The 16,686-nt window shown below is 39.7% G+C and overlaps 1 protein-coding gene across 1 annotated transcript in view; it reads left to right on the top strand.

Annotated features, from left to right (window-relative positions):
• kcnq5b (potassium voltage-gated channel, KQT-like subfamily, member 5b) overlaps window positions 1–16,686 on the top strand; it is a 180,624-nt gene that overhangs the window by 148,394 nt on the left and 15,544 nt on the right. The window contains exons 10-11 of the mRNA XM_068702268.1: window positions 2,777–3,000; window positions 15,569–15,674. Coding sequence (XP_068558369.1) covers window positions 2,777–3,000; window positions 15,569–15,674 — 330 coding nt within the window. The remainder of the gene's footprint in view (window positions 1–2,776; window positions 3,001–15,568; window positions 15,675–16,686) is intronic.

Here is a 16,686-nt window from a genome sequence, read left to right as displayed (position 1 = left end):
TTTGTCTCTATTTTTTTTCTTGCCTCAGGTATCTATTATACTCTTATAAATAATTGTATTTAGCTTGAGTCTGTAATCATATTGCCAAATTTTCTAATGATATCCTCATGGAAGTATTTTAGCTAATGCCACAAGGGGAGGACAGCATGCAGGGCAAAAAATTACGTGAAAAAAAGCACAAAGTTCTGCATCTTAATACCCTCTGTGAACACATAAGTGTCCGTTGAAAGGTTGCTGGCCTTACACTGGTGACTCAGGCACTTGTTGCCATGGCCATCTGAATCCACATAGTTAAATTGGGGATATGAACACAAAGTGCGTGAGTCACCAAATTGCAGCCTTTTTCAAATGGTGCTGTAGATGTTAATTTTCCCCTACTAAGCTCAATTGCCTCCATTCTGCTGCTTCTAAATGTCGATGGTTGGCAAATCAAAGCGGCAACAGAAACTCTGTGGTCTTATAAAGGATCATTGCATTTACATTCAGGTTGGCTTTTTGCAGCATGAAGCAAATTATTAACAGTAAGAATCACATTTTAAAAAAAGGCAAGGAGAAATAAGGTTAAAGAAGCTCTTTGTTTCACCTCACAAAACATTCAGAGTTAATATTTTCTCTCCTTTGTTTCTGCATCGTGTAACACATCACCGTTTGTCTCCCCTTGTTTTTTTAGTAAAATTCTTAGTAATAAACAGAAGCTACTGAGGAGGCATACCACTCGGAAATATAGGTACACAGCGTTTCTGCTCCCCTGTTATATGACGTTTTATTCGGGAATGCTGACTAATTCTTGGTGCATGGGTATCTGTAGGAGGCTGTGCGCCCTCAGACAGGGCAGAGTAATTGAATATTGCAGGGAGACATCAGTCACCTTCCTAGTAATACACTATCTGCCTTTGTTTGATCTTTGCCTGAGCAATGCGCTACTTCTGCTTGTTGTGATTTTGGTTTTAACTACATTTGCTCTCAGAATATTTGTACCAGGATTCATTGTTAGTAGCAGATCCCCTGTGAAATAATGAACATCTGTAAGGTTTTTCCTGACTGAAGAATAATTTGACTTAATAGACCGACATGTTTTTCTTTATGCAGCTCCTGGTGTTACATCTCAACTACTTATCACACCGTACACCTATTATCACTTTAAACTTTAAATTCCATAGTACTCTGTTTCTGGTCACTCAAATATCCACAATCAAAGACAAGTGATATTCTATATTTTTTCTTGTCAACAAAGCTAGTGAAAAGACTAAAACCAGCGATGGATTCATCCTTACTAGGATAGTTGCGTAACCAATGCCTTATATTTTTTACCTCTCTCTGCCGTAAAGCCCATTTCTGTTATTAAACATGAATTTAAACAGGTATTTTTGTGACCAGTGAAACATTAGCATGGAGCTATTAGCAAGATAGTTGGCTAACTAGCCAGCCGCTAAATTAGTAAACCATGACAAGTTCATCCACACAGTCTTGTCATAGCTATTGCCAAATATCTCAAATGTATGTGATATTGATTGTTTTCCATCCACCGTGATGTAATCATGACTTAAAAGGGTCTATAAAGCTCCATTGTTGTCCATAATCTATTAAAAACTGATCAATGAGCCACACTGTTGCACTGGGTGACGTTACCATTAACATGACCACTCTCTTTTATTTTGACTCAATCTCACACTCGCTGTCCTGCTGATGTAAATCCTGACTAGAGCACCAAATGTGTATTAATTCGCAGCTGAAAGTACTGAAAAGAACCATTTACTGCCATTTGAGAATAGTTTGATAAAGCCTGCCAGCTGTTTTAGGAAATTACTGAGCCCTTTTTAGAAACAAAAAAATATATTTTTGACCCGTTTTTAAAGATTGACTGCTTCAGTTGGAACCAATAAGCAGTTGCCACAAAGAGGGACACAAAGATGCACAAAAACATTGTTGGTTTTGGTCTTCTCATTTGATTGACTGACAATAACAAAAATATAGACACAAGCCTTATCCTTTGATGTAAAACTACTCATGCTCAATACAATACACTGTACCACTTTTAAATGAGCCATGCCTGATGCTTGTGCACTGCCTTTGCATGCAGTCATTATATAAAGCGGCACAATAGCAGAATCAGCCACTCCCTTACTTTCTCTTCTTCTCATTGTCCTGTTCCTTCCCTTTACACAAGTAATTTTCATCACTTTTCTTTCACTACCTTCCCTTTCATGACTCATTACATGGCACTTAGTGCAATAAATCCTTTTGCTTTAATGGTGATTTGTGTAGGGTATGGTAAGAAACATGTTACGATGCAAGCACAAAAGAAAGTAACAACATTTAACCATTTAATATGACAATGTGACATTTAATTTTCGTTTTGCAACATGCTAAATAATTGGTCATATCAAATTTCATACTTTAGCTAATGCAGTGGATAAAAACGCATCAAGACACAATCTACACAACACAGTGGAAACATCAAATCTAACCTGAGCTTGCAGTTTGTGGAAAGCTACAATGCTGCGATGCATGCTAGTCTTTTTCCATCTTGTCCTGCAGCCCTTCAGCCTCATGCTAGAAGATAAAGTTCTGGATGATTACATAAGACAAGATTGTGTAAAGGAACAGCATTATGACATGAGGCTTGGATGATTTATGTTACTGCTCTTAAACTTTCAACATTAACATATCTTCATATGTCATTCCACCTCTTCACAACATCATTCCCTTCTTATTCTTCTCCTCACTCCAATTCCCCTCCCTACCACTGTTCATTCATCCCTATTTCACCCTACAGTCAGAAGTTGAGCTTCAAAGAGCGGGTGAGGATGGCGAGCCCTCGAGGTCAGAGCATCAAAAACAGGCAGACGTCTTCAGTGAACGACCGGCGGTCTCCGGTGGCTGAGGCTGGGACAGAGGCCACTAGCCCTGCCAAGGTACAGAAGAGCTGGAGCTTCAACGACCGCACACGCTTCAGACCCTCACTCCGCCTTAAGAGCCAATCGCGCTCCACCACTGATGGTGAGTGACGCTGTCCCATTATTCCACTTCCAGACAAGGTTTAACTTAGTTTTGGATTAATTAGCAATTCTAGGTTTAGTGCCGATTGTTACAAATTCAAGGTAGAATTCATTGTCATTCTCTCATTACTCAGCACAGTGCTACCATTGAATGAGATTAAAAAAAGCTTTTTGATGCAGCTGAATAATTACAAAATGCTAAAATCATACATATCTTAAAGAATAGTTTAACATTTTGAAAATATTGCGTGTGTTCACTTTGTTGCCTAGCGTTAGCTGAGAGCTCATTAATTAGCACCTTAAGTCTTGTGTGAAAACTACAAGTTGTGGTTTTATGTGCTGGGCTTTTTGTTGACCGGGCACTTTAACTGAGTGTTATTGTCACCGTGAGGTTGCCAGGTAATTCGATAACTACAGTATAGTGGTGCCATTTTTTTCCTTTGGACTGAGCCAAGTTTCCCCGTGCTTCCAGTTTTATGCTAAGCTAACTGTTTTGTGGCTCAAGCTTCATATTAACAAACATAAATTAAATCCTTCTAATCGAACTCTCAGTAAGAAAGAGAATACAAAATGTCAAATAATTCCTTCAAGTCCAGTCATGAGATAACTGAAGCCCCCCAGCATCACTACATGTATTTAATTGAGGTTTATTTACTGACCATCCAACCCACAAGAAATGGTTGTGCCCACTAATTCAGGCAAATGAGTTGGGGAATGCTAATGGTTATTTGTGCTTGCTTCATTCGGCCTAGCAGTGCCGGCCTGGCAAGCCCTCCTGGGTAACGGCCAGCTGGTGTTTGTGGTGGGTGGACTGATGGATTGATGGAAGGAGGGGGTGTTGAGCTCCAGCAGCCACAAGGGGGCTCAGAGGCGGCCAGCTGGCTGGGGCCTACTGGTGGAGAGGAATCAATAACCAAGCTAGCCAAAACCAAACTGGTTGGCTGGTTAGCCATGCTCCCTGATCATTCACTGTCACTGACATGTTGGCCAACTGAGATGTTAGAAGAGGGGTATTTGAATAATTCATGTTTTGTTTAATGGGGAGAATCATTAATCAGCACTGCTTAACATTTTCATCAGGTGACACACTATCCCGGTCCCTCACTATCTTTTAATAATCAGTAGCTTTGACTCATTGTATTACACACAAATGAAAACACTTGAGCACAGGCAGACCCTAGGCTGTGATATAATTAAGAGGCCTTTTAAAGCATTTCATTAAACTGAGCAAATGGCTCAACTCTGCAGTACAGCTCTTGTGCTGTAACTCTCTGCGTACCTCCTCCAGGTGTCGTAACTCATAAGGCCCATAAAAAGAGCGGCATTGTCACAAGGTTGCATTGTTAGCAATATATCTGCAGGCACACCAGATGCCTGTTCTTTACAACTAGTCTGCTGTTCTGGACAGCATCTCAAAACACAGTTTCTCTTCAGTGTATAAAAATAAAATATTAGTGCTGGGCAACGATTGCAATTTTTTAATTTTGATTAATGGCATTGTTATGCGCAAAATGCAATAATGAATTAAAAAGTAGTGTACTGCACTAGTACTGCTATATGAACAAAAGTGCAATAACATATTTGGTTTGCAAACACTAAATAAATTAAAGCTGGAAGCAGCATTGATCGGGCCCTCGCAACGTCACACACGTCGAGGGTACTGGCAGGACTCTGGTTGATGCGGCAATGCATTTCTGTGACCATCATACACTGCATGCACAAGTTAGATGATATTTCCTGCGTCGACCAGCAGCATAGCAAGACCATGTTGCCAGGTCTTAAGCCTCAAATGTTTTGAGTGTACCTTCGATACAATCATAAATGTAAGCCTGTTAAGATCATTTAGAAAATGAACGTGTGAATGTGCTTCAGTATTTGTAACATAACAGACTGTCAGGTTACTGGGATGGAGTTCAACTCCCTGCAGTGTCCTACTGATTGTATTTGGACTTACATGAAAGTTAACAGAACAGCAGTGTCATTTGTTTTTACTTGAACACTTTAATTTGACACTGTTTTCATTTTAAGCTCTTCTGTAACTTTAGATTGTAGTGAGAAGCATTCATTGTAACATTTAACCTGATTCTCATGTAGAAGCTCTAGACAGATCATTTAGACAAATGCCCACTGACATGGTTTGAAAAACACTGTTGATTAACTTTTATTCTCCAAGCATCTTAGTTTGCACATATTTAGATCAGAGAAGTCTTTTTCTCATGGTGTGCCCACAAACCCTGTTTGGGACGCTGTTATTATAGAATTCTGTTTACGTCTGTGGTTGCCAGTAGGTGGCGCTATGACTATGAGTTAATATTGGCATGCAGAAGTCCTAAAATCACGACAGCAATCAAGCATGTCAAGTTTGGGGCAGTTTTGACAAAGTAAGGTTGAGTTACAAAAGCTTGATGGATGATGGTGAATCATGTAAAATTGCCGCGACACCAAGTCCATGTTATCCGATGAAACATCAAGCTTTTAGTAACTTTTAATCGTTAAGGTCTTTAGATTGTTCTGACCAAATTCTAAGCTGATCGGATTATTTCCCTAGGAGGAGTTCGTAGTGCAGCACCTGGAAAAGGAAATAAAACCACAAGAAATTCATACAAAATTCAAATTGGCTGACTTCCGGTTGGGTTTAGAGCATGGACTCCTAAGACTTTTTTTTAAGTCTACATGTGATACACCTGCTTACTTAATTTCATACATCTAGGTGAAACGTACTGCGAGGGCTGCATCGTTGAAATATTGTAGGGGGCGCTATCGAGCCGAGTTGCCACTCTGAAGCATTAAAATCACATCAGATAACTACATTCAGGATTTTAAATGTGTGTGACAAGTTTGATTTTGTTTTGAGTATTTTTAGCCCCTCAAAAACACCTTTGTTTTTCATGGCGAGGAATGCATCGCCACGGCAACGGCATTTCACGAAACAACAAGCTTTGAGTAACTTTTAATCACAAAGGTCTTTAGATTGTTCTGACCAAATTCTAAGTTGATCTGATTAGTTCCCTGGGAGGAGTTCATTAAAGTAGAGCGCCTGGAAATTGAAAAAACGACACTAGAAATTCAGACTAAATTCAAAATGGCTGACTTCCGGTTGGGTTTAGGGCATGGCCCCAAGAGACTTTTATTTAAGTCCACATGTGATACATGTGCCTACCAAATTTTGTTAATCTATGTGAAACGTACTGCGAGGGCTGCTTCGTCGAAATTTTGTAGGGGGCGCTATTGAGCCGATTTAACACTCTGATTAAATAAAATCATATTATAGAACTACATTTTGGCCTTGTGATCTGTGTGTCAAGTTTGCTTGTGTTTCGAGCTTTTATAACCTCTCCAAATGACCATCGTTTTTCACGGCGAAGACTGCGTTACCACGGCAACGGCGTTCGACGAAACATCAAAAGCTTAGAGAACTGGCATTATGAACTTCTTACATTTGTGTGGAACAAATTTGATGTTGATCTGATTTTCCAACTAAGAGAAACAAGCCAAAGTATAAAGACTTTAACTTACTGTTGCCAGTAGGTGGCGCTATGACTATGATTCAAAATTGGCTTGCAGATGTCTTCAGGCCTGGAGTTTAATCAAACATGTGAAATCTGGTAAAGATCTGATGATGCAGAGTCGAGTTACATCAGTTTATTCGTTCATGGCGAAGGATCGAAATTCGCAGAGCCGCCACGTCGCCACGCTTCGACAACTTCCTACAATTTTCACAATGAAGCATTATCAAGGTCTTAAGGCTTTTGTGACAAAATTTGAGAGGGATCCGATTAATCTCTGAGCAGTAGGGTGTCAAAATACACAACCTATGACTTCCTGTTGCCACTAGGTGGCGCTATTACTATGATTCTAAATTGTCATATACATGTGTTCAGGGTCAGGATGTTATGACATATGAGAAATTTGGAGCAGATTAGGCAATGTACAGCCGAGTTACAACAACTTCTTGTTTCATGGCGAATGGTGTTTTTTTGCCGCCACGCCACGGACACATAGTTCGATAACTTTTTGATCTTTGAGTATCGTTTCACTGCCAAGGTCTCAAGAGCATACTGACCAAATCTGAAGGCAATCGGGTTTAATCTCTAGGAGGAGTTCATTAAAGTACGGCGCCTTGAAACGGTCCAAAAACGTCATAAAATTCAAAATGGCCGACTTCCTGTTTGGTTTAGGATATACCTCCTTTTGACTTTTTTGTGCGTCCCATCACGTTCCACATACCTACCAAATTTCATACAGCTAGGTGAAACCCAAAGTTGGGGCTACTCTGTAGGGGGCGCTATCGAGCCAAAATGTCATGCCGCAGCTGGACACCCCAATAATACTGGAATTTTCACCACGATTGAATTTTGTGCCAAATTTCAAAAGATTCCCAGTATCCCAAGCACCTCCTTTTTGCGATGAAACTGGTACGATAATAATAATAATAATAATAATAATAATAAAAAACATTAGAATAACAATAGGTCCTCCGCTCTGACTACGTCGGTGCTCGGGCCCTAATAATAATAATAATAATAAAAAACATTAGAATAACAATAGGTCCTCCGCTCCGACTACGTCGGTGCTCGGGCCCTAATAAGGTGCTTTTTTACAGCAGTTTTCCCTTACACAGTAGCAGTTAAAATACAGTTATAATTAAAGCTGCAAGCAGCATTGATCGGGCCCTCATAACTTCACGCACGTCGAGGGTACTGGCAGGACTCTGGTTGATGCGGCCATGCATTTCTGTGACCGTCATACACTGTGTGCACGAGTTAGATGATTTTTCTTGCGTCAACAAGCAGCGTAGCAAGATCATGTTGCCAGGTCTTAAGCCTCAAATGTTTTGAGTGTACCCCCAATACAATCATAGATGTAAGCCTGTTAAGATCATTAAGAAAATGAATGTCCGTGAATGCGCTTCAATGTTTGAAACATAACAAACTGTCAGTTTACTGGGATGGGGTTCAACTCCCTGCAGTGTCCTGCTGATTGTATTTGGACTTACATGAAAGTTAACAGAACAGCAGTGTCTTTGCTTTTACTTGAACACTTCAATTTAACACTGTTTTCATTTTAAGCTCTTCTGTAACTTTAGATTGTAGTGTGAAGCATTCATTGCAACATTTATTCTGATTCTCGAGTAGAAGCTCTGGACAGATCATTTATACTAATGCCCACTGACATGGTTTGAGAACCACTGTTGTCTAACTTTTGCTCTCCAAGCATCTTAGTTTGCACATATTTAGATCAGAGAAGTCTTTTTCTCATGGTGTGTCCACAAACCCTTTTATTAAGTTCAGTGTTCGGGCCGCTGTAATTATAGAATCCTGCTTACGTCTGTGGTTGCCAGTAGGTGGCGCTATGACTATGAGTTAATATTGGCATGCAGATGTCCTAAAATCATGACAGTAATCAAGCATGTCAACTTTGGGACAGTTTTGACAAAGAAAAGTTGAGTTACAACAGCTTGATGGATGATGGCGAACCATGTAAAATGGCCGCTACACCAAGTCCATGTTTGATGAATTCTAAACTTTTAATCACAAAGGTCTTTAGATTGTTCTGACCAAATTCTAAGCTGATCTGATTAATTACCTAGGACTAGTTCGTAGTACAGCACCTGAAAATGGGAAAAATACACGAGAAATCCATACAAAATTAGAAATGGCTGACTTCCAGTTGGGTTTAGAGCATGGACCCCTACGACTTTTTTTTAAATCCACATGTGATACATCTGCTTACCAAATGTTATACATCTAGGTGAAACGTACTGCGAGGGCTGCATCGTCGAAATATTGTAGGGGGCGCTATCGAGCCGAGTTGCCACTCTGAAGCATTTAAATCACATCAGATAACTACATTCAGGATTTTAAATGTGTGTGACAAGTTTGATTTTGTTTTGAGTATTTTTAGCCCCTCAAAAACACCTTTGTTTTTCATGGCGAGGAATGCGTCGCCACGGCAACGGCATTTCACGAAACAACAAGCTTTGAGTAACTTTTAATCACAAAGGTCTTTAGATTGTTCTGACCAAATTCTAAATTGATCTGATTAATTCCCTGGGAGGAGTTCGTTTAAGTAGAGCGCCTGGAAATTGCAAAAACGACACCAGAAATTCAGACTAAATTCAAAATGGCTGACTTCCGGTTGGGTTTAGGGCATGGCCCCAAGAGACTTTTATTTAAGTCCACATGTGATACATGTGCCTACCAAATTTTGTTAATCTATGTGAAACGTACTGCGAGGGCTGCTTCGTCGAAATTTTGTAGGGGGCGCTATTGAGCCGATTTAACACTCTGATTAAATAAAATCATATTATAGAACTACATTTTGGCCTTGTGATCTGTGTGTCAAGTTTGCTTGTGTTTCGAGCTTTTATAACCTCTCCAAATGACCATCGTTTTTCACGGCGAAGACTGCGTTACCACGGCAACGGCGTTCGACGAAACATCAAAAGCTTAGAGAACTGGCATTATGAACTTCTTACATTTGTGTGGAACAAATTTGATGTTGATCTGATTTTCCAACTAAGAGAAACAAGCCAAAGTATAAAGACTTTAACTTACTGTTGCCAGTAGGTGGCGCTATGACTATGATTCAAAATTGGCTTGCAGATGTCTTCAGGCCTGGAGTTTAATCAAACATGTGAAATCTGGTAAAGATCTGATGATGCAGAGTCGAGTTACATCAGTTTATTCGTTCATGGCGAAGGATCGAAATTCGCAGAGCCGCCACGTCGCCACGCTTCGACAACTTCCTACAATTTTCACAATGAAGCATTATCAAGGTCTTAAGGCTTTTGTGACAAAATTTGAGAGGGATCCGATTAATCTCTGAGCAGTAGGGTGTCAAAATACACAACCTATGACTTCCTGTTGCCACTAGGTGGCGCTATTACTATGATTCTAAATTGTCATATACATGTGTTCAGGGTCAGGATGTTATGACATATGAGAAATTTGGAGCAGATTAGGCAATGTACAGCCGAGTTACAACAACTTCTTGTTTCATGGCGAATGGTGTTTTTTTGCCGCCACGCCACGGACACATAGTTCGATAACTTTTTGATCTTTGAGTATCGTTTCACTGCCAAGGTCTCAAGAGCATACTGACCAAATCTGAAGGCAATCGGGTTTAATCTCTAGGAGGAGTTCATTAAAGTACGGCGCCTTGAAACGGTCCAAAAACGTCATAAAATTCAAAATGGCCGACTTCCTGTTTGGTTTAGGATATACCTCCTTTTGACTTTTTTGTGCGTCCCATCACGTTCCACATACCTACCAAATTTCATACAGCTAGGTGAAACCCAAAGTTGGGGCTACTCTGTAGGGGGCGCTATCGAGCCAAAATGTCATGCCGCAGCTGGACACCCCAATAATACTGGAATTTTCACCACGATTGAATTTTGTGCCAAATTTCAAAAGATTCCCAGTATCCCAAGCACCTCCTTTTTGCGATGAAACTGGTACGATAATAATAATAATAATAATAATAATAATAATAATAAAAAACATTAGAATAACAATAGGTCCTCCGCTCTGACTACGTCGGTGCTCGGGCCCTAATAATAATAATAATAATAAAAAACATTAGAATAACAATAGGTCCTCCGCTCCGACTACGTCGGTGCTCGGGCCCTAATAAGGTGCTTTTTTACAGCAGTTTTCCCTTACACAGTAGCAGTTAAAATACAGTTATAATTAAAGCTGCAAGCAGCATTGATCGGGCCCTCATAACTTCACGCACGTCGAGGGTACTGGCAGGACTCTGGTTGATGCGGCCATGCATTTCTGTGACCGTCATACACTGTGTGCACGAGTTAGATGATTTTTCTTGCGTCAACAAGCAGCGTAGCAAGATCATGTTGCCAGGTCTTAAGCCTCAAATGTTTTGAGTGTACCCCCAATACAATCATAGATGTAAGCCTGTTAAGATCATTAAGAAAATGAATGTCCGTGAATGCGCTTCAATGTTTGAAACATAACAAACTGTCAGTTTACTGGGATGGGGTTCAACTCCCTGCAGTGTCCTGCTGATTGTATTTGGACTTACATGAAAGTTAACAGAACAGCAGTGTCTTTGCTTTTACTTGAACACTTCAATTTAACACTGTTTTCATTTTAAGCTCTTCTGTAACTTTAGATTGTAGTGTGAAGCATTCATTGCAACATTTATTCTGATTCTCGAGTAGAAGCTCTGGACAGATCATTTATACTAATGCCCACTGACATGGTTTGAGAACCACTGTTGTCTAACTTTTGCTCTCCAAGCATCTTAGTTTGCACATATTTAGATCAGAGAAGTCTTTTTCTCATGGTGTGTCCACAAACCCTTTTATTAAGTTCAGTGTTCGGGCCGCTGTAATTATAGAATCCTGCTTACGTCTGTGGTTGCCAGTAGGTGGCGCTATGACTATGAGTTAATATTGGCATGCAGATGTCCTAAAATCATGACAGTAATCAAGCATGTCAACTTTGGGACAGTTTTGACAAAGAAAAGTTGAGTTACAACAGCTTGATGGATGATGGCGAACCATGTAAAATGGCCGCTACACCAAGTCCATGTTTGATGAATTCTAAACTTTTAATCACAAAGGTCTTTAGATTGTTCTGACCAAATTCTAAGCTGATCTGATTAATTACCTAGGACTAGTTCGTAGTACAGCACCTGAAAATGGGAAAAATACACGAGAAATCCATACAAAATTAGAAATGGCTGACTTCCAGTTGGGTTTAGAGCATGGACCCCTACGACTTTTTTTTAAATCCACATGTGATACATCTGCTTACCAAATGTTATACATCTAGGTGAAACGTACTGCGAGGGCTGCATCGTCGAAATATTGTAGGGGGCGCTATCGAGCCGAGTTGCCACTCTGAAGCATTTAAATCACATCAGATAACTACATTCAGGATTTTAAATGTGTGTGACAAGTTTGATTTTGTTTTGAGTATTTTTAGCCCCTCAAAAACACCTTTGTTTTTCATGGCGAGGAATGCGTCGCCACGGCAACGGCATTTCACGAAACAACAAGCTTTGAGTAACTTTTAATCACAAAGGTCTTTAGATTGTTCTGACCAAATTCTAAATTGATCTGATTAATTCCCTGGGAGGAGTTCGTTTAAGTAGAGCGCCTGGAAATTGCAAAAACGACACCAGAAATTCAGACTAAATTCAAAATGGCTGACTTCCGGTTGGGTTTAGGGCATGGCCCCAAGAGACTTTTATTTAAGTCCACATGTGATACATGTGCCTACCAAATTTTGTTAATCTATGTGAAACGTACTGCGAGAGCTGCTTCGTCGAAATTTTGTAGGGGGCGCTATTGAGCCGATTTAACACTCTGATTGAATAAAATCATATTATAGAACTACATTTTGGCCTTGTGATCTGTGTGTCAAGTTTGCTTGTGTTTCGAGCTTTTTTAACCTCTCCAAATGACCATCGTTTTTCACGGCGAAGACTGCGTTACCACGGCAACGGCGTTCGACGAAACATCAAAAGCTTAGAGAACTGGCATTATGAACTTCTTACATTTGTGTGGAACAAATTTGATGTTGATCTGATTTTCCAACTAAGAGAAACAAGCCAAAGTATAAAGACTTTAACTTACTGTTGCCAGTAGGTGGCGCTATGACTATGATTCAAAATTGGCTTGCAGATGTCTTCAGGCCTGGAGTTTAATCAAACATGTGAAATCTGGTAAAGATCTGATGATGCGGAGTCGAGTTACATCAGTTTATTCGTTCATGGCGAAGGATCGAAGTTCGCCGAGCCGCCACGTCGCCACGCTTCGACAACTTCCTACAATTTTCACAATGAAGCATTATCAAGGTCTTAAGGCTTTTGTGACAAAATTTGAGAGGGATCGGATTAATCTGTGAGGAGCAGGATGTCAAAGTACAAAACGTACAACTTCCAGTTGCCACTAGGTGGCGCTATTACTATGATTCTAAATTGTCATATACATGTGTTCAGGGTCAGGATGTTATGACATATGAGAAATTTGGAGCAGATTAGGCAATGTACAGCCGAGTTACAACAACTTCCTGTTTCATGGCGAATGGTGTTTTTTTGCCGCCACGCCACGGACACATAGTTCGATAACTTTTTGATCTTTGAGTATCGTTTTACTGCCAAGGTCTCAAGAGCATACTGACCAAATCTGAAGGCAATCGGGTTTAATCTCTAGGAGGAGTTTGTTAAAGTACGGCGCCTTGAAACGGTCCAAAAACGTCATAAAATTCAAAATGGCCGACTTCCTGTTTGGTTTAGGATATACCTCCTTTTGACTTTTTTGTGCGTCCCATCACGTTCCACATACCTACCAAATTTCATACAGCTAGGTGAAACCCAAAGTTGGGGCTACTCTGTAGGGGGCGCTATCGAGCCAAAATGTCATGCCGCAGCTGGACACCCCAATAATACTGGAATTTTCACCACGATTGAATTTTGTGCCAAATTTCAAAAGATTCCCAGTATCCCAAGCACCTCCTTTTTGCGATGAAACTGGTACGATAATAATAATAATAATAAAAAACATTAGAATAACAATAGGTCCTCCGCTCCGACTACGTCGGTGCTCGGGCCCTAATAATAATAATAATAATAAAAAACATTAGAATAACAATAGGTCCTCCGCTCCGACTACGTCGGTGCTCGGGCCCTAATGATTCTGATAATAGATATTCAGCCGGTGTTCACAACTTTATTTTCAAGTGTGTAATAGATACAATTTGAAATATACACCTTGAAAACTGCAAACCTATCTACTTCGTGGTTTTTAAATTCTCAGTAGCGATAACTAAATGATATGCTTATTGTATATTCCAAACAAAAAAACGTAAAAAAAAATAAAAAAAATAATTAAATTAATCATTTCTATTTTGCTTTTTTTGGTATTTTCGTGAGACGCATATGCAATGCTGATTAGCGTGTAATATGTGTGGTATTAGTTATAAATGTCCGTTGGTAGAGGGTGATAAGAGGATTTACTTTGAGGGACTTAGGACCCAAGGGAATGTAGGTGACGCAAGGGAACCTGTAGGGAGTCTGTACGTGGCAGTAATGTGCATGTGAAAGTTATGCTAATAAAGAGTTGCAGTTAAGAGCAGTTTGCTCTCACGTGCTTATATGTTTATTTAAAAACAAGACAATATGTATTTTGATATTGTCACGTTTGATCTTGTAATGAGACGATCGCGCGCGTGCAGTGTGTGTGTGTGTGTGTGTGTGTGTGTGTGTGTGTGTGTGTGTGTGTGTGTGTGTGTGTGTGTGTGTGTGTGTGTGTGTGTGTGAGAGAGACAGGAGGGACCAACGGTGACGGAGTGAACGGAGGGAGCAGCAGGCAGAGAAGCCACACAAACGGCTGTTCACCGCTCACTGCCCGGTTCATGTGTTAAAAATGTCCGCTTAATAATAATATTAAAAAACGGCGTTAATGCGCGATCAAATAATTGTCTGGGTTAATTAATTAATGCGTTAACGCGATAATAACGCATTAACTTGCCCAGCCCTATAAAATGTATGTCTTTCACTCACAATTCAGTTCACTTGATTCCAGTCATTTTTAAGCGTGTTTGCATGCATTGCTGTTTAATCTCTAATATCACAATAATCAGACTTTGATAAGGTCCATGTGACCTTTACTTTACAAAATGAAGAATTACCAGGTAATGCAGCTTGATTTTTGCTCTGGGACACACTTATTTCAGGTTTCCTAAAGCTTCACAAATTATTATTTTTGTATTAAGTGTATTTTTGTATTAAATGGGTCACATTGGGTAACAAATACCCAATGTGAAAGTGGTCGCTTATAGTGATTACCCACCGATGTTCCAATGCTGCAGTCCTACAGAGCATTTTAGCTTCTTTGAGCTCATTGCTTTTGGTTTTCTAGCCCACAAACTCTGCTCTCATCAAACTTGTCTCCTGCGACAACAGCAGGCAGCCGTTTTCAATGAAAAATCTCTAGTAAACCCACTGTATGCTACTCGCTTAGCACCAAACAGCAGACAGGTGAAGTTAGCAACTATAGCTACCAAACACACACCTTAAAATTAAAATATTTGATTTTCATTCCTCAGGTGGATGTAAACACAACATGCTAGCAAGTCTGCCTGACTGTATCAATTTTAAAAAGTGACAGTATGTCAATGTTTTGTTTTCAGCTTGTTCCACCATCCTCCCAAAAAATGTAAAATGCAGTTTAACATTTTTTTAAACATCACATAATGTTGCGTCTGAAAGTGACATGGAGGAAGGAATTACGTTGTTCTTTTTTTGGCAAAAATGAGTTGCAGAAATGTTGCCATGATTGTGAGAGTAAAAACCTCCCTGTTCTACAACCATGCAGGGAAGACTGATAATAGTGGGACAAATGTGATCACTTACTGCGTGACAATTGAGGTTTCAGAGTAGTAAGACTAATGCAACACAAGTAAATGCACTCTCTAAGTCCCTGCCTCACTGTAAACTGTTTTATGCATTCATGTAAAATGTTGCTGGGGACATAATGTAGTCTGATCAATGAACAATATTAAATGTATCCTCCTTTTCTGTATCCTCTTTCCCAGCAGACTCCAACATGGCAGGGGAGGATGGCTACGATGAGAAAGGCTGTCACTGCGACATCTCGGTAGAGGACTTGCTGCCCTCCGTAAAGTGTGTCATTAGGGCTGTCAGGTGAGTCAAAGCCTCCTTCAATCCAACTAATACTGTATTAATTATACTGCCAAGCTTGAATGCGAACAAACCCCAATTGCAACCCCCTGCTAGCAGCTCTCCTGAATGAACATGCTCAGGGGATTAAAGTGACCAGAGGACATATATTTTTTATGGTTATTTTTAGAGATCATCTCCGGTTCATGTGATTGGATGCAGTGTTGCGACAGGAAATATGGTTAGTGGGAGCATTAACAATGAAAAGCTATGTAAAGTGACAGAACCATGATGTGAAACATTGTCAGTCAGGAGCAGTAATAACACATATTGTACATTTTTGATGAACCAGAAAGAATTAAGTCTTAAATATGTTTACATTATGGTTCAACTGTTTTTAAGAAGAAAGACCCAGATCAAAGCTAAACAAAAGATTGATTTAGAGATAATATTATAATTTAAGTTTGACTTTGGTTAAACACTTTTATTTATACTTTAATCAAAGGGTAGTTCTGATCTGTCAGTCAGGTAATATATGGCTAAACCCACTTGATTTAAAAAATGGATTTCTTAATTGTAGAACTGATCAACTAAATGGGGAAAACCACCTAAATTAAGAATTCAAATATGTTATGTCCAAGTGTTAATTGTTCATTTGTTAATGTTAGGGACAGGTGTAGTTTTCATACAAAGGACCACATGTATAGTAAAAACTGCTTTAACAAAGCAATTTTATTTTAAAGTCTTGCTGTGTTTTGAAAGTGTGCAGCCATAATCTTCACATTATGGCATCACATAATGCTTTTTTATTGTTTGAATATATTAAATGACACCCACATTTTTTAAATCAATCTTTCGTGTGTGTGTGTGTGTGTGTGTGTGTGCGTGCGTGTGCGCGTGCGCGTGTGTGAGAGAGAGAAGGATTGTAATGGATGTAACTATTACAACTATTACAGTGGCTGCATACAGCTGTTGACAGTTCATTAGAACACCCCAGCTCCTTGAGTTTCCATGACTTTACAAAAATAAACAAACA

The sequence above is a fragment of the Cebidichthys violaceus genome, unplaced genomic scaffold (genome assembly GCF_023349555.1).
Source record: "Cebidichthys violaceus isolate CVI_PGR_0920_01 unplaced genomic scaffold, fCebVio1.0.p SCAF_82, whole genome shotgun sequence".
Lineage (NCBI taxonomy): Eukaryota > Metazoa > Chordata > Actinopteri > Perciformes > Stichaeidae > Cebidichthys > Cebidichthys violaceus.
The sequence above is the reverse complement of the archived record's forward strand: the minus strand, read 5'-3'. Positions and strand labels throughout refer to the sequence as shown.